The sequence below is a fragment of the Chlorocebus sabaeus genome, chromosome 4 (genome assembly GCF_047675955.1).
Source record: "Chlorocebus sabaeus isolate Y175 chromosome 4, mChlSab1.0.hap1, whole genome shotgun sequence".
Classification (NCBI taxonomy): Eukaryota; Metazoa; Chordata; class Mammalia; order Primates; family Cercopithecidae; genus Chlorocebus; species Chlorocebus sabaeus.
The window spans coordinates 17,555,095-17,581,637 of record NC_132907.1 but is presented as its reverse complement, the minus strand read 5'-3'; the positions used below and the strand labels follow the sequence as shown (position 1 = coordinate 17,581,637).

The 26,543-nt window shown below is 37.0% G+C and overlaps 1 protein-coding gene across 2 annotated transcripts in view; it reads right to left on the bottom strand.

Moving 5' to 3' along the window:
* The window catches only part of HOMER1 (homer scaffold protein 1), a 139,082-nt gene that overhangs the window by 15,184 nt on the left and 97,355 nt on the right, over positions 1–26,543 (bottom strand). The window contains exons 6-8 of one of the 2 annotated variants that reach the window (XM_007976387.3): positions 12,454–12,610; positions 8,396–8,506; positions 7,705–7,785 (exon numbers count right to left, since the gene is read on the bottom strand). In XM_007976387.3, coding sequence (XP_007974578.1) covers positions 7,705–7,785; positions 8,396–8,506; positions 12,454–12,610 — 349 coding nt within the window. Of the gene's footprint in view, positions 1–7,704; positions 7,786–8,395; positions 8,507–8,703; positions 8,929–12,453; positions 12,611–26,543 lie in introns of those variants that run through there. The other variant, XR_493873.3, reaches the window with a different exon arrangement.

Below are 26,543 nucleotides of genomic sequence, written 5' to 3'. Positions count from 1 at the left end.
CAGACTGGAATCAGATTTCTCAAAAGAGATATACAAAACCCTTGTATAATGGAGTGTCATTTTCAAGTAATTCAATGAAAGAAAATTATGAACCAGGGATTTTATATTAAATACCTTGCCAAGTTGTCGCCCCAATACTGAATATATGAGAAAAAAAAAAAGTTTAAACAAGCAAGATCTCAGAAAATATGTATTCATGAGCTCTTTTGCAACCATCTACAAGAAGATAAGCTTTATCCAACCAAGAGATCATGTGGAAACTTCAGAAAAAAGACTGATGGTGAGTGCTATGATTTGAATGTGTCCCCTCCAAAATTCAAGTATTGAAATGTAATGGCCAATGAGATGCTATTAAGAAGTAGGGCCTTTAAGAGACGATTAGGTCATGAGGGCTCCTCTCCTCATGAATGGGAGTAAGGTCCTTATAAAAGAGGTTTCCTCTGCAGTGTTGCTGGCTTGCTCTTCCACCTTCCCCCACGTGAGGAGGCAGCATTCCCTCTGGAGGGCAACATCTTGGAAGGGGAAAGCAGTCCCACAACCAAACCTGCCCGTACCTTGACCTCGGCTTTCCAGCTGCCAGAAGTGTGAGAAATTTCTGTTCTTTATAAATTAACCAGATTGTAGTTTTCTGTTATAGCAGCACAAAAGGACTAAGACAGTAAACATTTAATATATTTAATATATAAAGACTAAAACAAATGTAGACAATGGTTAAAAAATAATCTGTTAAGTATTCTGACAAGGTAGAAATAATGCAACTGAAAAACAGGAAGAGAAAGGGGAAAATGAAAGCAGAATAAGCACATTATTATTAAGTATGTTAATAGTTCAGAGTCAAAGGATATCATTAAAAACTAACACACCAGGCCAGGCGCAGTGGCTCATGCCTGTAATCCCAGAACTTTGGGAGGCTAAGGTGGGAGGATTGTTTGGGCCCAGGAGTTCGACACCAGCCTAGGCACTAGAGTGAAACCCCATTTCTACAAAAAATTTAAAAATTAGCCAGGCTTGGTGGCATACACTTGTAGTCCCAGCTCCTCCGGAGGCTGAGTAGGGAGAAATGCTTGAGCCCAGGAGGTCGAGACTGTAGGTATCTGTGATTGTGCCACTGGCCTCCAGCCTGGGTGACAGAGTGAGACTGTCTCAAAAACAAAAACCAACCAAACAAACAAAAAAACCCCAAAAAAACAAACCAGATAGTATATATTTAAATATGAACACAGGTAACTAGGAGCATTCTAAAGGGGTGGAAGTTCAAAGGTAACTACTACAACAAAATTAAGATCATTTTAAATATTAAAAGATATTTAAAAAGCAAAAGATAGTTAAAAAGAGCAAAGAACACATCATATAGAAAAATTATTAATATAATGCACACACAGAAATAACATAATGATGAGTTGAGACCAAACATAAAAATCACATCAATAAACACGAATGAGTTATCTACTAAAAAATATTTTCAGTTGGGTCACAAAGCACTATCCAAGTATATGTACACAAGACACACAAGGAGCATTCAGAAAAACTGATAAAATATTAGGTCACCAAAAAAGCAGCAGTAAATTATGTAACATAGAAATTATACAAATAAAACCCTGTGATCCCAATGCAACAGAACTAGAAATTAATAACTAAATCAAAAGATTAAAAAGACCCTTCCACCAGGAAATTAAGGGACTTTTTATACTTTTCATACAGCTGTTGTATGAAAAGGAAATAAAGTCAAAATTACAGAATTTCCAGAAATAATAATGAAAACATTAAATATCAGAATCTATGGGATACACTTAAAGCAATGATCAGAGGAAGATCAATAGCCTGAAACACATATATAAACAAAAGTGAAAGAATGAAAAAAAGGAATTAAATCCCCTTTCAAAATGCTGAAACCTAAAAAAACAAACAAAGCACAAGGCAGGAATAAATAAGATAAAAATAGAAATTCATAAGGTAAATTCATAAGTGGCATTTACTAGTTAATCAAAATTTTGTGGGTTTTTTTTTTTTTTTTTTCGGTGAGACAGGTCTTGTTCTGTCTGCAGTGGCGAAGTGCCGTGGCACAATCATGGCTCACCCTAACCTCAACCTCCTGGGCTCAAATGTTCCTCCTACCTCAGCCTCCCATGTAGCTGGGACCACAGGTAGGTGCTACTGGACCACAAGTAGGTGCTACCACATCCGGCTAATTTTTTGTAGAGACAAGGTCTGGCCATGTTGTCCAGTCTGGTCTCAAACTGCTGGACCCAAGCAATCTTCCCGCCATGGTCTCCTAAAGTGCTAGAATTACAGGTGTGAACCACTGCACCTGGCCAAAATCTTTTTTTTATGTATCAAAAAAAAAAAAAAAAAAAAAAAGGCCAGGCGCAGTGGCTCATGCCTGTAATCCCAGCACTTTGGGAGGCCGAGGTGGGTAGATCACGAGGTCAGGAGATCGAGACCATCCTGGCTAACACAGTGAAACCCTGTCTCTACAAAAAAAATGCAAAAAATTAGCCAGGTGTGGTGGCGGGCGCCTGTAGTCCCAGCTACTCAGGAGGCTGAGGCAGGAGAATAGCTTGAATCTGGGAGGCGCAGGTTGCAGTGAGCTGAGATCGCACCACTGCACTCCAGCCCGGGCAACAGAGCGACATCCTGTTTCAAAAAAAAAAAAAAAAAAAAAAAAAAAAAGAAAGAAAAGAAAAAGAAACTTCACAAAGTAGACACATCACTACTAACTTTAGGTAATCACAAAAGAAAGTGAGAAAGAACAAGTATACCAAATAAGAAGTATAAGAGTTCCCACTGAATACAGTCATGCACAGAATGACAATGTTTTGATCAACCGTGACCAGCATATGCAACAGTGGTCCCATAAGATTATAAGGTAGCTGAAAAACTATCACCCAGCAGCTGCCATATCGTCACAGCACAATGCAGTACTCATGTGTTTGTGGTGATGCCGATATAAATAAATCTACCGTGCTGTCAGTTGTATAAATGCATAGCACATACAATGATGTAAAGTACATAATATTTGATAAAAATAAATGGCTATGTCACTGGTTTATGTATTTATTATACTATACTATAATAAACTTTTAAAGTTATTTTAAAGTGTACTCCTTCTACTTATTTAAAAAAACATTAATTATCTGACAGTCCCAGGCAGGTCCTTCAGGGAGTATTTCAGAAGAAGGCATTGTTATCATAGGAGATGACAGCTCCATGCCTGTTACTGCCCTTGAAGACCTGCCGGTGGGACAAGATGTGGAGGTAGAAGACAGTAATATTGATGATCCCGACCCTGCGTAGGCATCGGCTAATATATGTGTTTGTGTCTTCGTTTTTTGAAAGAAGTTTAAAAAGTTTTAAAAATATTTTTTAATAGGAAGAAGGGTTATAGATTAAGGATATAAAGAAAATAGTTTTGTACAGCTGAATACATGTTCATGTTTGCAGCTATTACAAAAAAGTAAAAAGTTTAAAAAATTTTAAATGTTTATGAAGTTAAAATGTTAGAGTAAGCTAAGGCTAATTTATTACTGAAGAAAGAACATTTTTTAAAAATAAATGTAGTATAGTCTAAGTGCAGTGTTGATAAAGTCTACAGCAGTGTATGGTAATATCTTAGGTCTTCACATTCACTCACCACTCACTCACTGACCCACCCAGAGCAACTTCCAATCCTACAGGTTCCATTCATGGTAAGTGTCCTATTCAAGTATACAATTTTTTATCTTTTCTACTGTATTTTTACTGTATCTTTTCTATCGTTTCTACTGTATTTTTACTCTATGTTTTCTGTGTTTAGATGTGCTTAGATACAAATACATGAATACTTACCACTGTCTTACGAGGGGGTGGAAGGAGGGAGGGAGGGAAAAGAAGGGAGAGGAAGAGAGAGAGAAGAGAGCCATCCGGAATAAAACAAAGCAAATATAGCCAAAATGACATTGGGGGAATGTAAGTAAAGGGTATATAAAAATTTTCTGTATTATTCTTGCAACTTTTCTTTAAGACTGAAATTATTTCAAAATAAAAAGTTTAACTGAAGAACTTATTTATGTAACCAAACACCACCTGTTCCCAAAAATCTATTGAAATAAAAATAGTTTAAAAACAAAATAGATAAAAAACAAGATCATTTCAGATAGTGATAAGTACTAAAAGGAAAATAAAAAATAGTAATACTACAAAAAAATACCTGGGATGGGGTATGGGGACTGTAGCATAGTGAGTAAACTGGGAAGTCAGAGAAATTAACATCTGAACTAAGACCTAAACTAAAAATAGAAGCCAGCCATCTGAAGATCTGGGTAAAGAGTTCTAGGTAAAGATATTCCACATGCTCTAAAGTGAAAATGCACTTGTGACTTCAAGATACAGATAAAGACCAAATGCATGTGAAAAATTGTTCAATGTTGTTCATAATTTAAAAATTAATTAAATAGTTGAGTCACTTCATTTCTTAAGAGATGGCAAAGAAGGGGTCCGGGGGGTACCAATATCCAGTGGATATCCTGCTTTTCCAGATGTCAATTTCCCAGCATAAGAAATTTTAAAACATTGACACCAAGCAATTCTTGTTTGAAAGTTTATCTTAAAGAAATAATCAGAAAGGCAAAGATTTATGAAAAAGGTTGTAATATTATTTATTTATAGCATAACACTGGAAACAACAAATTGCCATTACTATAGGAATGCTGGAAGAAAACTATGATACCTCTATATGGGAGAATTCTATGCAGCCATTGAGCTTATGACATAAAGTTAGATAACAACGTATATAAAAAATTGCATCTATATCCATTTATTGTAAAGCAAATATTATCTAAACAAACACTGGGACAAGGAAATGCCAATTACTTTGCCTTAAGATAATAGGATTATGATTTTTAAAAATATTATATAATTATGATTTTGTACTTACCTTGCTAAGTATATTTTTTGAAATTTTTCTAATTTTTTTACAATGGGCATGTTTTTCATAGATATTTATAAGAAATATCCAAATACTGCCAAATATCAAAAACTCATAAATTGGAAAAACTGTATCATGGTATCCTTAATTTACCCATAACTATACATTTTCTATCCACATTCATACCTCTAACCCAACTCTACATACTGCAATTTCAGGATTCTTTTCCATCCAAGGAATTTAATGATCCCAATTTTCTGTACTGAACTTATGAATGGAGGTTCAAGGGTGCTGGGACTTTTGATAAACAGAAGATGTTTCTGTGGGAGGGAGAAGGCTGCAGAGGAGGAAATTATTTTGAATTGGAAAAAATATGTTATTTTCTGTAGCTTGTGCTTTTAGAATTCATCCTTGAGTTTTCTAAAAGCTTCCCTGTCCTGTTCCAGGTAGGTTGTTTTGATGATATTTTTGATATTCAGTGAAATGATGGGTAAGAATTATATTCACAATTTCAAGTGCCAGCTATAAAATTCAATTACTGCTCTACAATGAAATCCATTAATTCACACATTTACTGAGAAAGGGTCTCATTCTGCCACCCAGGCTGGAGTGCAGTGGTATGATCATAGCTCACTGCAACTCCCAATTCAAGTGAGGCTCAAGTGATCCAAGCAACTGGGACTACAGGTGCACACCACCACTCCCAGCTAATTCTACTGTTTCATTTTTTGTAGACACAGCATTTCGCTATGTTGCCCGGATTGGCCTCGAACCCCTGGCCTCAAGAGATCTTCCTCCCTCAATCTCCCAAAGCACTGGGATTATAGACATGAGCAACTATGCCTGGCTTCAAATACATTTAGAATTATCAACATGGAAATTTGATATAAATATATCATCTCTTGGTTTCTCTTCATAAGTGAGACAATGTAAATGTGTATATAACTGAAAATATTTTTTAAAAGAATCATTAAGGATGACTTGACTGTTGCCTGAAGAAGTGTGGTAATGCAGAAAGAACAGACTTTGGAATGAAATAAATCTAGGCCTCATTACTTTCTAGCTAAGTGCCTTAATTAAACTTGTTAACACCTTTGAACTGCTGTCTTCTCTTTGAAAATGGGGATACCCAACCTGTTAATGTGAGAATTAGAGCTAATGTAAGTTAAGTGCTTAACATATGCCTGAATCATCGCAAGTACTCAAAAACCAAAACAAATGAAAGACAAAACTCGACTGAATTTCCCCCTTTCTTCCAGCCCTGATTCCATGCTTCATATTTAAGTTCTACATCAGGATTTCTCAACCTTGGCATTATTGACATTTTGGGTTGGATAATCTGAGGCATAGCAGCAGTTCTGGCTTTGTCTACTAGGTATCAGTGGTGCCCCCAACTGTGAAAATAAAAAATGTTTGCACACATTGCTAAATGTCCCCTGGGCTTCAAAAGTACCCCAAGTTGATGGCCACTAATCTATATGGACAATTAAAATATACAAACAGCATTTAATAGGGCCAACCAAAACAAGTGATCTCATTTTTCCCAGACTACTGAAAGCTAGTGATGGGAAGGGGAGAGGGAAATATTCCATTTTATATAAGGAATCTGTTTATTTCATGAAGGGTTATTATGAAGGGGTTTAAAGCCCATGTCTTTGACCACTAAAATAATGTATTTTATTATTTTAGTGGTCAAAGACATGGGTTTTAAAATTTGACTGTCTCCATTTACATATAGGTTGGACAAGTTAACCTCTCCAAGCTTCAGTTTCTTTGTCTGGGTTATTATGACTGTTATATGTATTAAATGCATAATATAGGTAAAGTGCTAAGCCCAGTGTCCGATATGTACTCAATAAATGTTGCTGTTCTTCTTATAATCTAGGTCCTCTTTCCAATCCTGGGCTTTCAGGTCCCTCTTATTATGCCTTATCCCAAATTCCTCACTCTATACATATACTTATTTCTACTCCCCAAAGTCATCCTAACCCTTCTTTATTGAGGCACCTAACCCTGAGGGTGTAAGAAAAGTGCCTGAGCTGGCAAGAGAAGACTTTGGTAATGAATTCTGAGAAATCGTCCCTTACCATGTCTGACTACCACTGACACATGATGTTTTTTGTACACTGGAATCAGGAAGCATACTATTTATGCAGAAAAAAAGTGAACAAAATTAATTACACTGAAGAACGAAGAGTACTAACTTTTGTTCCATTAGGGCACAACTATTGGTATAATTCATACATTAGTACATTGTGGGGGGGGGGGGGAAAGAGTAATGTTCCGAAATTGAATAAAATCAATTTGCAAATTTTTCTTTAAATTCAGGGTTTCTTTCTTTCTTGTTCTTTCTTTCTCTCTCTCTCTTTTTCTTTTTATTAAGACAGGATCCCACTCTGTTGCCCAGGCTGGAGTACAGTGGTGTGATCATAACTCACTGCAGCCTCAACCTTCTTGGCTCAAGTGATCTTCCTCAGTCTCCCAAAGTGCTGAAATTATAAGCATGAGCCACTACGCCCAACCCCAGGGTATTTTTTGTTTTTTAATTAAAAGTAGAAATTTCCAAAAGAATTTACTAAATAATTTACAATTTATAAATGACCATCTATGATAATTATAAGCTACATAGATGAAGTTACCAATAACTTTTTAAAAATCAAAGATTAGTCATGAATCAGAAGTCCTGGAAAAGAAAAATGACCAAAACCTACAAAATGGAGTTTCAGAAAAAAAGTCACTGGTATGTGAAAAAATGATGCCTTTCTATGCAGAAATGAATAACAATATTTACTACAGCTCACCTGTAGTTTCTGAGTCAAAGAGTCCCTCTGTTCTTGTAGTTCTCTGGCATTATCAATTTCTTGTTTTAATCTTTCTATTTCCTAGAAAAGGCAGAGAAATGTCTTAGTATTTAAACTATATCAAGGAAAGGGAAGGTCTTGTTTTTCCCTGAAATTATTTATTTTAGAAAAAGATGATTTTAAAAACATTCCTTCATATTGACTTTTAGAGGGATGAATTTATCTTTATAAGTATGTTGTCTAGAACGGAATAATCTTAAGCAACAGTAACAAGTCTAACTTGGTGGTTCTGGTACAGCACTGCTTTGAAATAACAATCTGAACATTTTAATGTTGCTTCAAGTTTTGTGGATATAATTATTTCCTAAGATATTAAAGTTTTGGCTGGAACCCAGAGAAAGCAACAGCTTTTAAAATCCATTTAACCCCTAATGATTTTCTGTTGACTGTATAAATGCAACTCTCATCTGGAAGGCAATAGGTGGTATCTCAGTCTGACTGCCTCACCACAGTTCACAATAACAGAAATAAGGATAGGGAAAATGTGAGCAAGTGTAATAACACTCAAAAAAAATTTCATCCTAAAAAAAAAGGTCACAACCTGACTTTATTCCATAAAATACCTTTAAATTTGACATGCAATCTACACATATGTTAGCTAGATTACAGATGAGTAAAAAGCAGCAAATACCTCTTCCTTCACTTTCAGTGTCTCTTCCAGTTCTTGTATTGTCTGATTTAATTCTGTCTTATGAGTATGTACTGCGTTTGCTTGGCTACTAACACATTCAAGTTCAGTCACCTAAAATTAAATGAGAACACAGATTAACTTAAAGTTCAACTTTAAAGAGTTTCTTGCTAAAGACATAGCCCCAAATAAGTGAAGAGTATATTCTGAATAAATACATAAAAATTAATTTGAGAAATATTAAGACACTCAAGGTAGAGTGAATATAAAACTAGGAAACGGGAAAAAGACCAAAAGAAATAATTATTTACATGGTTTGGTCATGGAAAGGTTACGATAACTTAAATTAAGTGATTAATGACAGTAGAGAATCCCTATAATGAAAGTCTTCTTTAAAAATTTCTTCCAAAAACATATTCAAGATCAGATATGGCCATCTGTCCTTCATCTGTAGCCTTCAAATTCAATATGGGTTCTGAAAACTGGCTTTGCAGAAGGAGAATTTTTTCAAATACATTTCCAACATGTAAGAGAATCTGGAAGAGAAAATAGGCTTAAAATACAACTTAAATCATTAGATACTAGAATGACTTTACATCAATAGTGTCTCTTATGGGTAAGATAAAATTTTGTTAGTCAATAAGAATTTACCGAGGGCCCAAAGACTAATATAACTTTTAATGAGCACTTGGTATTTTTTGAGAGAACAGAGAGGGGCACTGTCCTTAAATTTATACCATCCCAAACTAGAATCAATAACAGAAGTCAACATAAACACACACACGCACACACACACACCCTACTGCAGCTCTTTACACATATCATGTATTCACAAAATTTTGGTTTACTAGAAAATAGTAAATTCTAGACTACTAAGGAAACAGAATAAATCCCTCTCCCTGGCATTTTCCAAGTATCGAATTACCCTCTACATTCTGTGATTCTATCTCTTAAATAATTTTCTTCTTTTCTTCTTATATACTAATAGCCTCGTTATAAACCATTATCACCCAGGCCTGAACAAAACCAACAGCCTCCCAATGGACTTAATTATAACCTTTTCCTATTCTTCTCTGCAAATTGCTAACAGATTCATCTTTCATTCCTGTGATTCCACCATTCAAAGACTTCTAGCAGCTCATCTTTTTTTACGATATCAGATCTAAACCCTCAGATCCTCTGTATATTGGCCCCAACCTTCTCAACCATCCACACTGCCCAAGATATTCAGTGCATACTTCCAACTAAAAGCAGGCAAATCTTGTCCTAAGAACAAGTGATATTCATTCCCAACTTGTTGATTTAACTAGAATGTCCTCTCTTGCCTCTGAAAACCATTCGGACCTAACCAAACCCTTAACTCTTAGCTCAGCATGTACTTTCTCCAGAAAGCCATTCTTATCTGCCCAAGCCTTCAAGGCTCTCCTCTGGTTCATAAAACCAAGCATCTGTTCAAAAATCTTGGGAATTATTTCAGTTATTGTTTAATATGTATTTGCTTTCTTTGTCTCATTATATAATAAATTCCTTAAGGGGAGTTCCAATTCTGATAATGATGAAATAGTTTTTATTGGAGTAACTTTCCCATAGAAAAGAATTGCAAATTGTGGGCAAAATGTAAAAGTCAACTATTTGAAGGACCTGGTGAGTAACCAAATTGGGCAAAAGACTGCAAGAAAGCAGTCACTTTGGGTGAAATACACATTTCCACATCTGCAAGAAAGCAGTTACTTTGGGTGATATACACATTTCCACATCTTTTTGCCTGAAGGCACTCTGCAGTCTGGCTGCATTGCTTGACTGAACTCAAACAGAGATCCATAGTCTTATTTCTCTGAGGAGCCTGAGAATTTTAGGACTCTGCAGAACACCTGGAACAACTAGGAGTAGGAAAAGAGGTGGAAGGCTGAAAGAACTAAACTGTGACGGTACTCAACAGAGAGATGACAGTTTGAAGTTCTGCTAGTCCCTGCTAAATTAGAGGGCCTTGGTAAATACCTCAAGCTTTTCAGTGAAACCTTGGAAGGGTTATGTCTTAGAGATAAAGATTTCCTAGGACAATGTGATTTACCCTAGGGTTACAGCAAAATTGAAATAAATGAATTCTAACAAAGCATAAGTACACAACTCCACAAATTCAAGATAATCCCCAAATAATTTAACTGCCTGCTGAAACAAAAACTGAATATTGTTCAAAAATAACAAAATCTGTGGTCTCTGGAACATCTCATTTACGATGTCCAATACACAATTAAAAATGACTACATGATAGCTCCTTAATATTTTCTGGCTATGATAATTGTCATAAATTGTTTTTTTTTAATTGTGGTAAAAAACATATAACATAAAATTTATCATCTTAGTCATTTTAAGTGTGTAGTTCAATAGTGTTAAGTATGTATATTCACATTGCTGTGAAACAGATCTCCAGAACTTTTTTAACCTGCAAAACTGAAAGTCTATAACCATTAAACAACTCTCCTTTCCCCGATCTAAGTTAATTTTTATACACAGAATAGAATAACATTTACTCAGGTTTCTAACTTTTCCTCCCTGTCTCAACTCCATTTCCTTTTTTTTCTCTTGCTCTGTCACCCAAGCTGGAGTATGCAGTGGTATGATCTCAGCTCACTTCAGCCTCCACCTCCTGGGCTCAAGTGATGTTCCCACCTCAGCCTCCTGAGTAGCTGGAACTACAGAGACATGCCACCACACCCAGCTAATTTTTGTATTTTAGTGGAGATGGGGTTTCGCCATATTGCCCAGGCTGGTCTAGAACTCCTGGGCTCAAGCAATCTGCCCTCCTTAGCCTCCCAAAGTGCTGGGATTATAGATGTGAGCCAATGTGCCCAGCTTGGAATTCTTTTTAAAAAGAGAAATTAAAGGCATCTGTTGGGTGAAGCACTTCTATGCCTTGAATTAAAAAAAAAAAAAAAATCTTCTTTTTTTGTTTTTTTTTTGTTTTTTAGAGACAGGTCTTGCTCTGTCACCCAAGCTAGAGTGCAGTGGGGCCATGATAATTCACTGCAGCCTCCAATTTCTGGGCTCAACCAATCCTTCCCATTCAGCATTCCAAGCAGCTAGGACTACAGTGTGTGTCACCATGCTTCGCTAATTTAATGGAGATGGGGTCTTGCCATGTTGCCCGGGCTAATCTCAAACTCTTGGCCTGAAGCATTAAAACACTTTACAAGTAATTATTTGGGCTTCTGATATTAATGGTATTGAAATTTCTGATTTTCTTTTTCTGCAACAAATCTCTAATATTACCAAAGTTAATAATTTTCTACTTGTATTTTTCAAATTATTCCTTCTTTAAAAAGAAAATAATAAAAGCAGCTTATTGACTCACTGCAACTCATTGAGACAGTGCAATTACATGGCACTTAAGTGTCTCAACAAATTTGCATAGGAATTGTACAGAATACATATTTTTGACTTGGTGCAACTACATGCCAATTAAGTATTCAATTAATCTTCACAGGAATTGTACAGAGTACTTGTTATTCCTATTTTACAGATGAGAATACTGAGCTGGAAGAAGGAAATAACTTATCAAAGATCATATAGATAATAACCAGCAGAACTGGAATTCACACTCTGGAACACTCTCGTCTTGTAAACCAGAAATGGAGAATGCCCTCCCCAGCACAACTCAGGAAAAAGCATTCCCGCTTCACCGTCAACACCCAAAGCTGAAATTCTAATTAAACTACTCCCTGAATTTTTTCTCAGCACACACTTTAACTACCATGTCAGTACTAATCAACTAGCACTAATACATTAGTGCTTTTATGTACTTTGTGCATTACTGCTAGTCCCCATGGACAATATAGGGAATCAACATGGTTTGTTGACTTCAAAAGGCATATATTCTTCATTCTCATTAAACTATGGAAAATATTTTTCTTAACCAAACAAACGCATATAATACAACCCATATATATGTCCTGACATCCTAGAACTAGAAGATATTCCTGTGCCGAATCTACATGCAAATTTTTTCTGATCAAGAAAACCTGTTAGCCCTAAATCCCTGTAGACATCAGCCCTGAAATTACCCGCTTGTGCAGACGTTCTGCTTCCTCTTGATAGGCAGCAAGTTGCTGTTTCCATTGTTTCACATTGGCAGTGGACTCCAGCAGGGCTGCAGTGAGTTTGGCATTATTTCCTTTGAGGGTAGCCAGTTCAGCCTCCCAATGTTTGCTGATTGCTGAACTGAAATAAAACAAAAAGAAAATTGTATCCATTACACCAACTACTGTTACCTTGAAGGGACAGCAGTACTCAGTTCTATTGTAGGGTTCATAGTCTAAGAATGTTTTCTTTCCTTTTTTTTTTTTTTTTTTTTTGAGATGGAGTGTTGCTCTGTTGCCAAGGCTGGAGGTGCAATCTTGGCTCACTGCAACCTCTGCCTCCTGGGTTCAAGTGATTCTCCAGCCTCAGTCTCCCAAGTAGCTGGGACTACAGGTGCACGCCACCATGTGCAGTTAATGTTTTGTATTTTTTTAGTACAGACGGGGTTTCGCCATGTTGGCCATGCTGGTCTTGAACTCCTGACCTCAGGTGACCCACCTGCCTCAGCCTCCCAAAGTACTGGGATTACAGATGTAAGCCACCATGACGAGCACTAAGAATGTTTTCAAAGACAACCCCAAAATACTAAAAAACACAAATACGTCACCAAAATATTCCTAAACCTGGCAAGTGAAGAAATACAAAAAGTACCCAAGTACCAGGCTTAACGTGGAATGTTTCCCACCTTCATTATGACAGATACAGGTATCTACAGAAGAGTTTCTACCCATTCTCTTTTAAGGAATAAACATTATAGCCTGAAAAACATTTATTAAAAAAACTAACAATGTATTATATTTTTATTCGTGTCAAACCCTAAAGTATAATGTCATTCCTTAATGAAAACATACGAGGATGCTTAAATGTCATAAGGTTTGGGATATGTAATGTAGTATTTCTTTTGAAATTGTTGTTGATTTATTTCATCTTATTCAGGACCTTAAAATGTCAAAAATACAAACATTTGCTACAATAAACTGATTTCATAGGAAAGGCTATGCCTAGAAACTGGTTCTAATGACTTGACTTCTGATATAATTCCAGTGTCATAAAAACAAGAAGACAAAAGCAATCACCTTTTTCCCTCATTTAATGTTCTACTTGTTAAGCTACCACAGTTATGTATCTCAACTAAAACAATTTTCTACTACAAGACAATTCTTTTAGTTGGAAAGACTCCTCTTGAAAATTCCTTTCTTAACTTTCCAACGAAGAAAGAATTGCCTCATTAGAAAAAGGTTGTTTCTCTTTCTCATTATTGAAGTTTATTTCTGTTAGTAAAATTCTACTAACCTCATCCCATTAACTAAGTAGGGAGGGTTATAGGTTTCTTCAATCACCATTTTTTGGGGGTTTGATAAGTCATTTGTATTCTAGGGTAAATTTGATGGATTGATATTTTATAGTAATTTTAGTATATATTTTATTTAAAAAGCATAGTTTTCATCACCAAGATTTCTAAAGCTTATCACCAGAAATATGACAGACCAGCATCATGAACCCCTTGATATGATGCACAGAGAACGACACAAGATTGTGTCTGTAGTATTCTTGCAATAAATGTGTAACTTCAGTCAAATAATGAGAAAATATCATATAAACCCAAACTGAGGGACAATCTATAAAATAACTGAAACTCTTCAAACATGTGAAGAAAATGAAGGAAACAAGAAATAACAGTTAAATGCAAGGTGGGATCTTAGGTAGGTTCCTAGAACAGAAAGGGAACACTGGCGAAAACTGAGGGTTAGTTACTAGTATTGTATCAACGCTACTGTCCTGGATTTGATCATTGTGTTATGTTTACACAAGATGTTAACATTAAGGGAAGCTGGGTGAAGGGTATATGGGTACTCTGCACAGTTTTTGTGATTTTTCTGTAAATCTAAAATTAGTTTAAAATGAAAAGTGAAAAATATTCCTAAAGTTTACTGAGAAAATATCATCAAAACATGAAAGGATAGAATCAAGCAACAAGCTAAGCTATTAATTTAACAATTCATTTCCATCCTGAAAAAGAAAGCTCTTTTCTTATTCTTCCTTTGTGAAATGATTTTTCAGATTCAGGTCTTCTGAGCAAAGCATGCTTGGATTCACCTGCTCTAACTGAATTATAGATTTTTCTTTAAACCACCTACCAGTTTTTCCCCCTACAGAGATGCATTTTATTTAAATGGAAACTTCAATCTGACAATTGAAATCTTAGTGAACTAATTTAAACATTTGTTATATGTCAATAGCAAACCCTTCTTTAAAAATTAACTAGAAGAAAAAACGAGTATTTACTCCTAAAATCCATTTGTCAAAATTACACAATTATAAAGTAAAATGGATTACCACATATTTATAGCAGGAGAAATAATTTTAAAATGAGGGTGTTTTTCTATCATATTTATCTGGGTTTTATTTTATAGTCACTAGACAGTAAAATCCATCAAGCATTTTATAACTGCTCACATCACAAGTATTCAGTAATTATCTATGTAACTTTGGAGCCAACACTCAAGCACTTTGGTTCTCAGTTCTTTATATGTCAAATAAAGAGATCAGTCAAGATCTATATTATCCAAATATTAGCATGTGGCTATTTAAATGTAATAGTTCAAAATTAAATTAAAAAATTCAGCTTTGAATTTGAGACACATTTCATGCACTCAACAACCACACATGACTAGTGGCTACCACCCTGGACAGCAAAGATACAGAACATTTCATCATGACAAAAAGTTCTACTGAGTAGTACTGTTCAAGAGGATCCCTACATTCTGCCTTTTCTTTCAATTTTCTTTTCTTTTCTCTTCTCTTCTCCTTTCTTCCTTTCTTTCTTAAGACAGAGTTTCGCTTTTGTTGCCCAGGCTGGAGTGCAATGGCACGATCTCAGCTCACGCAACCTCCGCCCCCCAGGTTCAAGTGATTCTCCTGCCTCAGCCTCCCAAGTAGCTGGGATTATAGGCACCTGCCACCGTACCCAGCAAATTGTTTTTGTATTTTTAGTAGAGATAGGGTTTCACCATGCTGGCCAGGCTGGTCGCTAACTCCTGACCTCAGGTGATCCACCTGCCTCGGCCTCCCAAAGTGCTGGGATTACAGGTGTGAGCCACCATGCCCAGCCCTGATTGCGTCTTCAATTCTGTGCACGAGGCTGAACTGTGTCCCTCCAAAATTCATATATTAAAGTCCTAACTCCCAGGATCTCACAGTATGACTGTATTTGCAGATAGAGTCTTTAAAGAGGTAATTAAGGTTTAATGTGGTCACTAGTGTGGGCCATAATCCAGTATAAATGATATCCTTACAAGAGGAGGAGATTAGGACACAGACACATGAACATAAAAAGAGACCACAGCCATCTACAAGTCAAGGAGAGAGGCCTTGGAAGTAATGACCCTGCAGATGCCTTCATCTCAGACTTCTAGCTTCCAGAACTATGAGAAAATAGATTTCTATAGTTTAAGCCACCCAGTCTACAGCATTTTTTAGGACAACTCAAGCAAACTAATAAACATAATTTTTTAAACCCACACTATGTAGCCTATCAATTTGCCCCATCTTCCTGAAGTACAAGGATTATATTTCCTGTTCTAATCAAGCTGGCTTTTCTGTGATAAGCTGTTCTCAATCAGATTCTCATTTGTTTTCTATGAATTTTTGTACAATTTTTTTCTATATTCAGAATCCGTTTATCAGATTGCATTTTTTCCTTTCATTGATTCAAGTTTTCTCCAACAAGTATTTTCCAGTTATTACACCCATCCTTTCACTTACCAGCAAAGCCTGGTGCTTGCCAATCTGTGCATGCTTAACCAATGTGCTGACTAAATGAAAAGTAAAGTTATTCACTATGAAATAAGTGCAAGGCCAACCTCAGATCAAATTAATTAATGAGTAGTACATTTTATAACACTGTAATTTTAATAAAGTTTTCAATACTAATAAAAACCTCAAATATAAATATTTTAGCTCTCACATCAGGGAGTGAATTTCACACTAGTTTTGGGTAGTAGAATCATATGGAGTTTCTTGACTCCCATTTTAAACCTATCATGCATGCACATACGATAACAGGGATTTCATCTATAAAACACTGTAGATCTGGAACATGGAGAATCTACAACAAATCTGTTTTTTTTTTTGAGACGGAGTCTCGCTCTATTGCCCAGGCTGAAGTGCAGTGGCCGGATCTCAGCTCACTGCAAGCTCCGCCTCCCGGGTTTACATCGTTCTCCTGCCTCAGCCTCCCGAGTAGCTGGGACTACAGGCGCCCGCCACCTCGTCCAGCTAGTTTTTTGTACTTTTTTTAGCAGAGACGGGGTTTCACCGTGTTAGCCAGGATGATCTCGATCTCCTGACCTCGTGATCCGTCCGTCTCGGCCTCCCAAAGTTACAACAAACCTGTTTAAGAAAAGGTTGGTATTCCTGAACAAGTTGCCTTGTTTTGATGTAATTTACAACTTAATACCGACTGGCAGAAGTACTTTTTATATGAGTAGTCTAGGTAGTTACACCACCACATCAATTATTTTAAAACGCTTGATTGTTGAAGTGTATGTTTAAAGTAGGTTAGCAGATTCTTCAAATTCATCCTAGCATCTTGCAGTATTTTCATATTTGGTTGGTATTTAGACCCAAGGAAGCTCAAGTTTAAGATACAACTCTGGTAAAATCTTAAAATATACTATGCGTTAATGATAAAATCCAGGTAAGTGTAATCATTTTATTTTCTACATGTATCAAGAAGATAACTTCACAATTTCATGTTTGGAATGGTACTTATGAGCAAGATGGCTACTAAAAGCATTTCTAAGGCTCTTGGGAGCCAGAGATACAAAAGGGAATTTGTACCCTCTTGCAGGCTCTTTACTACAGACTTCTATCAGGTTCTCAGGAGAAAGACTGGAGAGGCAGAGAGAGACTAGAGAAAGAATCCTGGATGAGGGGAAAGACTTCCATTTGGGAAATTCACAAAGTCTAGCCAAGACCCTTCTCCACAGGACCAAAATTTTAAACCAATGGGAGAAGAATACCCCTAAATCCTGTCATTCTCCCACTTAATCTGGATTCAGGCAAAGACCTGTTATGGCTGGAGGCAAAGAGAATAAAACTCTGTAACTCTGTTGAGAGGAACAGAAAATAGTCTCTAGACTATTTTATAGATTCAGAGGTCTCTAACCTGTGGGACAGAGGCAGGAAACTCCTGAACAAGACTCTCAAATATCACAAGGCTGAATTTACCTGCTACTGGGAGAAGGGCAGGATCACTGAGAAAGCCTCATTTCTGAGATCCTGGGACAAAGGGTCTATCCAAGACTGAGGCTGGACAAAAACAACAGAGAACCCCATTCTGTCCTCTATGATAGCAGCCTTCCATTGCAGGAAGGTCAAGACCGCAGAGACAGACCTTCTTTGAGGTGTGCACACACACAAAAATGACCAAAAGATGAGTATCGAGCAGTGAGTAGAACCCTCTAGCAACCCTAAGCACAAGGTAATGCTAGAGATATTTAAAGGCTATAGCATACTCATAGTAACCACACCAACAACAAAATCAAAATCCATTTCAACCCCTGAATGGACTAACTTTCATATTAACAGCCTAGCAGAAGAGTCATACCCATTTCTCGGAGAAAACAGTGTTAATCATTACTGTCCTCCATGCAATGTTTGGCATTCAATGAAAAAAAAAATTACAAGATGTACCAAAAAGCAAGAAAAACACACACACACACACACACACACACACAAAAACACTACTCACTGTCAAGAGAGAAAGCAATCAACAGAATCATACTCAGAGATTAATCTGATCTTGAATATATCAAAGAAGGAAGTAAAACAGCCATGTTAAAGGTGTTAGTGGAAAGAAGGACATCACTTTCACTCAGATTGTGAATTTTAGCAGAGTGATGAAAACTATGGGAAAGAATCCAATAGAAATGTTAGAAATAAAGAACATGATAACAGAGGTGAAGAATGCCTTTGACAGGCTCAGTGAACTTGACACAGCTGCATAAAGTCGGTGAACATGAAAACAGATCAACAGAAATCAGCCAAACTGAAACACAAAGAGAAAAAAGAAAAAGAGTTTCTAAGATATGAAGGGCTATATAAACTGTCTAACAAATGTTTAACTAGAATCACAGAAGAAGAAGAGAGAAGGGCAGAGGAAATATCTGAAGACATAAAGGATGAGTACTTTCAAAAAATAAAAGACATGAAACCACAAATGCAAAAAGCACAAAAACATATTATACATGGAGGAACAAAAATAACAATTACAGTAGCTCCTTATCCATTGTTTCTCTTTCTGTGGTTCCAGTTACACATGGTCAACTCTAGTCTGAAAATATTACAGTATGATAAAATATTTTGAGAGAGGGAGAGAACACATGCATATAACTTTTATTACAGTATATTCCTATAATTGTCCTATTTTATTGTTAGTTCATGTTGTTAATCTCTTACTGTGTCCACTATATAAATTAAACTTTATCACAGGTATGTATCTACAGAAAAAAACATAATACATATAGGGTTCAGGAATATCCATGGTTTCAGGCATCCACTGGGAGTATTTCAATATATCCCCTGTGGTTAAGGAGGGACTACTGTATAGTAATACTCCATCACAGATGATGCAATCCAGAAGACAGTGGAGTGACAGTGTTGAAAGAACAATTCTCATCCTAGAATTCTACACATAGGAAAAATATCTTTCAAAATGAAGGTGAAATAAAGAGTTTTTCAGGTAAACAAGAGCTCAGACAATTTATTACTAGAAGATGTGTCCTACAAGAAATATTAAAGTTCTATAAGTGAGAGTATGATCTCAGACAGAAATGTAGATCTACACAAAGAGATGAAAGTATCTGAAAATTATTAAAATGAAGATAATTATAAAAGGTCTAAAGGTATGATAATTCAAAGAAGAAATAATAGTCTTTTAAACAAATGATGCTAAAACAACTGGATAACCACATACAAAAATAAATAAATCTCAACCCATATCTCAGAGTCCATACACAAATTAACTAAAAATATGAAACTTCTATAAAATATAAAACTATAAAACTTGAAAAAATTCTTTGTGACCTTGGGTTAGGCAAAAATTTCTTAGATATTATACAATACCAAAAACATGATCCATTAAAAAAATTGATCACAGGAACTTCATAAACTTAAAAACTTCTCTTTGAACAACACTATTTAAAAACTGAAGAGGCCAAGGCAGTGGCTCATGCCTGTAATCCCAGCACTTTGGGAGGCCAATGTGGGCAGAACACTTGAGGCCAGGAGTTTGAGAACAGACTGGCCAACATGGCAAAACCCTGTCTCTACTAAAAATACAAAAATTAGCAAGGTGTGGTGGTGGATGCCTGTAATCCCAGCTACTCAGGGGGCTGAGGCATGAGAATTGCTTGAACCCAGGAGGCAGAGGTTGCAGTGAGCCAAGATCGTGCCACTGCACTCCAGCCTGGTTGATGAAGCAAGATTCTGTCTTTAAAAAAAAAAAAAAAAAAAAAAATTGAAGACATCCCGGAATGCAAAGATGGTTCAACATACAAAATCAATGTAATGACCAGGCATTGTGGCTCATTAATTAATTAATTAATTAATTTTAATAAAATTAAAAATGAGCAAAGAACTTGAATAGACATTTTCCCAAAGAAGAGAAACAAACAGGTGCTAAGCACTTGAAAAGATGTTTAACATCATTATCATCAAGGAAATACAAACTAAAACCACAATGAGACACCACCTTACATCCACTAGGATGGCCCTATCAAAAAACAAAATCAGGGTTGGGTTGATGAGGATGTGGAGAAAGTGGAACCCTGGTATGCTGTTGGTAGGAATGTAAAATGGTGTAGCTGCTATGGAAAACAGTATGGCTCTTCCTCAAAAATTTAGAATTATATAATCTAGCAATTCTACTTCTAGTTATATGCCCAAAGGCAGTGAAGCAGGGTCTCAAATAACTTTCTTTTTACCATTTTCTTTTTTCTTAGATATCAAAAATAAATTTTTATAATACCTATAAACATAGGTATTATAAATTTGAATCTGAGAACAGTCTTGCTTCCTCTATTTTATAAGCTGCTCCTTTAATAATCTGTCTTTCTAAAGCAGTATGAAAAAATACAAAAAAAAAAACTAGCCAGGCGCGGTGGCGGGCGCCTGTAGTCCCAGCTACTCGGGAGGCTGAGGCAGGAGAATGGCGTGAACCCGGGAGGCGGAGCTTGCAGTGAGCTGAGATCCGGCCACTGCACTCCAGCCTGGGCGACAGAGCGAGACTCTGTCTCAAAAAAAAAAGAAATACAGCTTAGGGCCAGGTACAGTGGCTCATGCCTGTAATCCCAGCACTTGGGGAGGCCAAGGCGGGCGGATCACCTGAGGCCGGGAGTTCAAGACCAGCCTGACCAACATGGAGAAACCACATCTCTACTAAAAACACAAAATTAGTTAGGCATGGTGGTGCATGCCTGTAATCCCAGCCACTAGGGAGGCTGAGGCATGAGAATCGCTTGAACCCAGAAGGCGGAGGTTGCAGTGAGCTGAGATCACACCATTGCATTCCAACCTGGATAACAAGAGCGAAACTCTGTCTCAAAAATAAATAAATAAATACATAAATACAATTTAGGAAGCAAAATGTTTTTGATTTTGGTCAATCCTCCCTGTTCTCTTTGTAGCTTCTTCATATATTCCTTTCATCAAGTATAATAAATGCTCCTATTAGAATACCCTATACAACTTCAACTTATAATAAATTCCAAAAGATACCCTGAAGGAAGTTCTACATGTGAGCTATCTCAGATGTGTTCAATCCTTATACCCACACCCCTCAATACTTTGCACATTAATTTTGGAAAAAGAAAGGTTCCTTTCTTTAATCTACAAATCGAAGATATCACATTTCTCCCACATTAGACTTATTAGCAATAATTAATACCTTAGGATTAATTCTGACACCAAAATTTTAAGTTAGCATCTCACATTTCAGGAATACTTATTTAGAACTGTTGGGATTCTCTGGCTGCTAATCTGGTTTCTTTTTTATAGGTACAGTTTTGGTAGTTTTACCTTAAGAAAGCTGTTCACAAAGAAATCACTAAATTGCTTAGCTGGAGAGACCAGTAATTCAGAAGATATAGTGAAACACCATTATGATCTCACATCTGAACACTGGAATAAGGGCAACCCAATTCTTTATTCTTGTGGCTGTTAAGTAAAGTTTCCCTTTGAAATGGACCAGCTGGTATCCTGTTGGCTTGAAATCTAGAGGAAGTTCAAAAGACTTCAAAAACACCATTTGAAAGGTTCCTTAAACTGGAATTTTACAGTTTTTCCCTTATCTAAAGTCAAAGTTCTGGCCAAGCACAGTGGCTCATGCCTATAATCCTAGCACTTTGGGAGGCCGAGGCGGGCAGATCACTTGAGCTCAGGAGTTCGAGGCCAGCCGGGGCAACATGGCGAAACCTAGCTTCTACCAAAAATAGAAAAATCAGCCAGGCATGGTGGCACGTGCCTATAGTCACAGCTACTTGTGGGAATAAGGCAGGAGGATTGCTTGAACTCGAGAGGTCATGGCTGCAGTGAGCTAAGATGGCGTCACTACACTCTAGCCTGGGTGACAAAGGGAGACCCCGTCTCAAAAATAAGATAAAAATAAAGTCAAAGTTGTTCTATGAGAAAGTATTAAACTTCATTAAATTAGTTTATGTAAAATCAAGAAGAAAAAGTACTTCAAAAGGCTCTATTTTCAAAATAAGAGTAATATACTTATCTAACCTGCAGAGTAATGGTACATGGGAATGGTCACTTGCAGAGTCTAAGAAAGCTGCCTCTCTCCCATTCCGCCAGGGTCTAGGACCCATAATTAGAGTCTCTATAATGGTAACGCCTTGCGTGTACTTTTTAGGCATGCTAATTATGTAGAACTGAGAAAAATATTCCGACACTCTTTCAAAAAACAATTTAAAAACGGTGCAGCTGGGTGTGGTGGCTCATGCCTGTAATCCCAGCACTTTGGGAGGCCAAGGCAGGTGGATCACTTGAGGTCAGGAATTCAAGACCAGCCCCGCCAACATGGTGAAACCCCATCCTTACTAAAAATACAAAAATTAGCCGGGCGTGGTGGCGCACATCTGCAATCCCAGCTAATGGAGAGGCTGAGGCAGGAGAATTGCTTGAACCTGGGAGTTGGAGGTTGCGATGAGTGGAGATCATGCCACTGCACTCCAGCCTGGGCGACAGAGCATGACTCCATCTCAAAAATTAAATTAAAATAAAATAAATAGGTTGCAATAGGTTTTTTTCTTAACATTATTCTCTGTGTCAGTAGTGGGGTCAATCCGTAACTATGAAAGCACTCCACAGCACTGCTTGTCTCAGGATCTGCCTGCTGGCTTGTCTACTCACTTCCCACTCCAGAACTGTGAATGCCAAAGCAACCAATATTGACTTAAAACTACTTGTGTGCTGCCTTCTGGGCTAGGTGCTTTCATATCAGCCTGTTGGCCCCAAGCTATAATAGGTCATCTTAGAAACTAATGACATCTTCAACAGTTTAGGGTCTGAATTTTTCTTTATCGAAGTTATCCTTTTAAAGGAAAGAAAATAGAATAACCTTGTATTATTTATAAATAATATTTATTGTCAAAAGGACCTAAATGAGTAGCGATTTCAGGTCCTGCTAGGCAAATAGCCTAGTATATGAAGGAAGTTTTCTATTAGATATAACTGAAAGCCTCCATTTGCTGGCAAGTCATTAACTTACTAATCACAGTACTTCTTGGGATCCTCTTATCAGATGTTTGCATTATTCTGATCTTTAAAAAAAAAAAAAAGTTTATTATATTGTTATTTTGAGGTAGGGTCTGGTTTTGTCACCCCGGCTGGAGTGCAGTGACGTGATCACTGCAACCTCTGCCTCCCCCAGGCTCAAGCAATCCTTCCACCTCAGCCTCCTGAGTAGCTGAGACTACAGGCATGCAACCATACCTGGCTAATTTTTGTTTTTATTTTTGTTTTTTTTTGTACAGATGCAGTTTTGCAAGGTTGTCCAGGCTGGTCTCAAACTCCTGGACTCAAGCGATCCACCCTCCTCAGTCTCCCAACAGTGGGCCTGGCCTGTTATTCACCTGGCCTGTTATTTTTAGAGACAGGATCTCCCTCTGCTGTCTAGGCTGGAGTGCAGTGGTGCAATCATAGCTCACTGCAACCTTGAACTCCTGGGCTCAAGCAATCCTCCTGCCTCAGCCTCCTGAGTAGTTGGGAAAACAGGTACATACCACCACACTTGACTAATTTTTAAATTTTTTGTACAGAGGGAATCTTATTATGTTGCCCAGGCTGGTCTTGAACTCCCGGACTCAAATGATCCTCCTGCTTCTGCCTCTCAAAGTTCTGAGATTACACATATGAGCCACTGTGCCTGGCCCTGTTCTATTCTTTATACTCCTGCTGGCACCTGCTTCTAAATGTCACCTCCTCTGGCCCTTTTTTTTTTTTTTTTAATGTGCCTTGATAATCCCCCAGGTTTTATTTTCCATTTCAGATTCCTTGTCTGCCTAACAATCCACCACCTTTGCCACATAGTCTGGAATGTCTGGATCAACATACAATACAGTTGGCTACAGGTAAACAGATTGAGATATATGTTGACTGATGAAGTTTTACAGGAAGTTCCTATAGTGAACTAGAAATCACTTGGTCATATTCTAGGAAACACAGTGTTTAGAAGCGAAATAGAATTTAAGTACTAACACCTTTAATAAACATTGGAAGAAAATCCCAGAAATAAAAGTAGAATAGTTTTTTGGTTTTTTGAGACAAGGTCTCACTCTGTCACTCAAGCTGGAGTGCAGTATTGCAATCATGGCTCAATGCAGGCTCAACCTCCTGGGCTCAAGTGATCCTCCCACCTCAGTCTCCCAGGCAGCTGGGAATATAGACAAGTGCCACCACGCCTGGCTATTTTTTAATTTTTTTGTAGAGAAGGGGTTTCTCTATGTTGCCCAGGGTGATCTCAAACTCCTAGGCCCAGGCAATCCACCTGCCTCAGCCTCCCAAAGTGCTGGCATTACTGTGCCTGGCCGAGAATAGTTTTTAAAGAAACAATGTATCACCAATGTTACTGATAGCACAAAAAAAAAAAAAAATGATACTGGAGTGAAAAACATGGACATAAATTGTAGACAGAAAGTGAATCACAAGAGCTGGACCCTGCATATGATGAAGTTATAAGAACACCTTAAGCCATTGATTTTACATATATTATGTGTGCACAAAAGAGGCTAGTATTAAAATCTATGTCCACGTAAACCTAAAAGAGTTGTCACAGTCATAGTTTAATTGACGATATTTTTTGTTGGTGCATCTTAGATCAGATAAAATATCGAATTTTACTCAGCTCTGGTAAAGAAACTAAAACACTATTGACTTTTCTGAGGAAAATTAATCTGAAACAAATTACTTCAAAATGTATAGTGTATGCTTTTATCACTCTATAAATATTTCTGAGTTTCAAAGAATTTTGTTAAACATCTGTATTAAGAATCAATTGCTGTAACAGCTGGTTAAAAGTGCAGGCTCGAATCTGATGACTTGCTTCAAACTATGGCTGTAGTCATTTAATAGTCATGGGCCTTGGGCAAGTTACCTAACCTCATCAGGTCTCAGTTTTCTCATGTATAAAATTAGGGTTAATAACAAGTATCTTTATAGGGTGATTTTGAGAATTAAATAGCCTATGTAAACGTACTCTTGAAGACAAAAAATAAGACACTCAAATGGTGGTACCTTCCACATATGCAGTCAATAAAGAATCCTCAAAGAATCTTCTGCGAACTGCTAAAAAGCTGAAAAGATTTAACATTAAATATTTTAAAGTGGCTCCTTTTGATTAGTGTTGTAAAGAACAGAAATAGAAATAATTTAAATCAAACCAAGTCAATGATTTATATTGTATGCACTCAATGATTTATATTGTCATTCTTAGTTACTACAGATGTATTATTTGTAACACGTTTAAACCTTTCATGTAACCTCAGAATAAATTTAGCAAGTTAATGAAGCAATGAGAAAGTAAGTAAACATAAATGATTCTAAGAAGTGGTATGGTTAATTTCTGATTGTGAGAGGGGAGAAGGGAATCTACGTTATGTGTACTCCATAAAAACATTCTGTACTTTAGTGCAGTTTCCCATTTGATTTGAGAGAGCACAGCAAAAGTCTAGCTCTACTTCCATTTTTATTCGCTACAATGAAGAGTCCCATAAGGGGCCCTGAGAAATGTCCTGCTTCCTGTAACTGTGCTTCTAGCAGTAAGAGCAATATTTCTATGTGCTGATGAGCAGCTCCCATTGGAGATGGCTCCACACTGTAACATCTGCTAACATCTGTGCACTGCTTGCCTGGCACAGTGCCTTCTGTAGTCTTTGCCACATGCCCTAATGTAGCTGTGGCTGAGGAATGGAAATACAAGGGTGAAGAGCCACAGGAAGTCCCAGCTTCACTTCCAGTTTGTATCCTCGCTGCTGGTCCCTACCCATGATATGCTAAAGCCTCTTAAGAAATTCCCTTTGAAAATTTTAAGCAGCTTATCCTCTTTTAGGAAGGAGATGTGGATGCTAACTTCTTGCTCAGGGGTATTTGTGAAAGGTTCAAAGTGCCTTACAGGTGTTTTAAATACCTTAATGTAAATCGTAGTTTCCCTACATCAGTGAATTTGGAGGGCTGAGAGACAGATCTAAGGGAAGGGAATAAAAAACTATTCAGTGGACCTACTGCTAGTTCCTAAGTGAGAAGAAAAACAAATTGACCCAAGGTGATACTGTGAATTATGTATCTACTAGATTCATAAAAGTATTTTTGTTGATTTCCCTTTTTAAAAAAACTGACCATTGATTAAAAGTTTCTTTGGAAATTTATTCAGGAAATGATGTTAGACCATTCCACAGTGGGATGTCTTCAGAAAACCAGTCTTACATACTAAATAAAAAATTATGTTTCTTTCAACTCTTATGAATATACATCTATCTCTTGCCAAGAGTGAGATCAATTTATTTCAAGC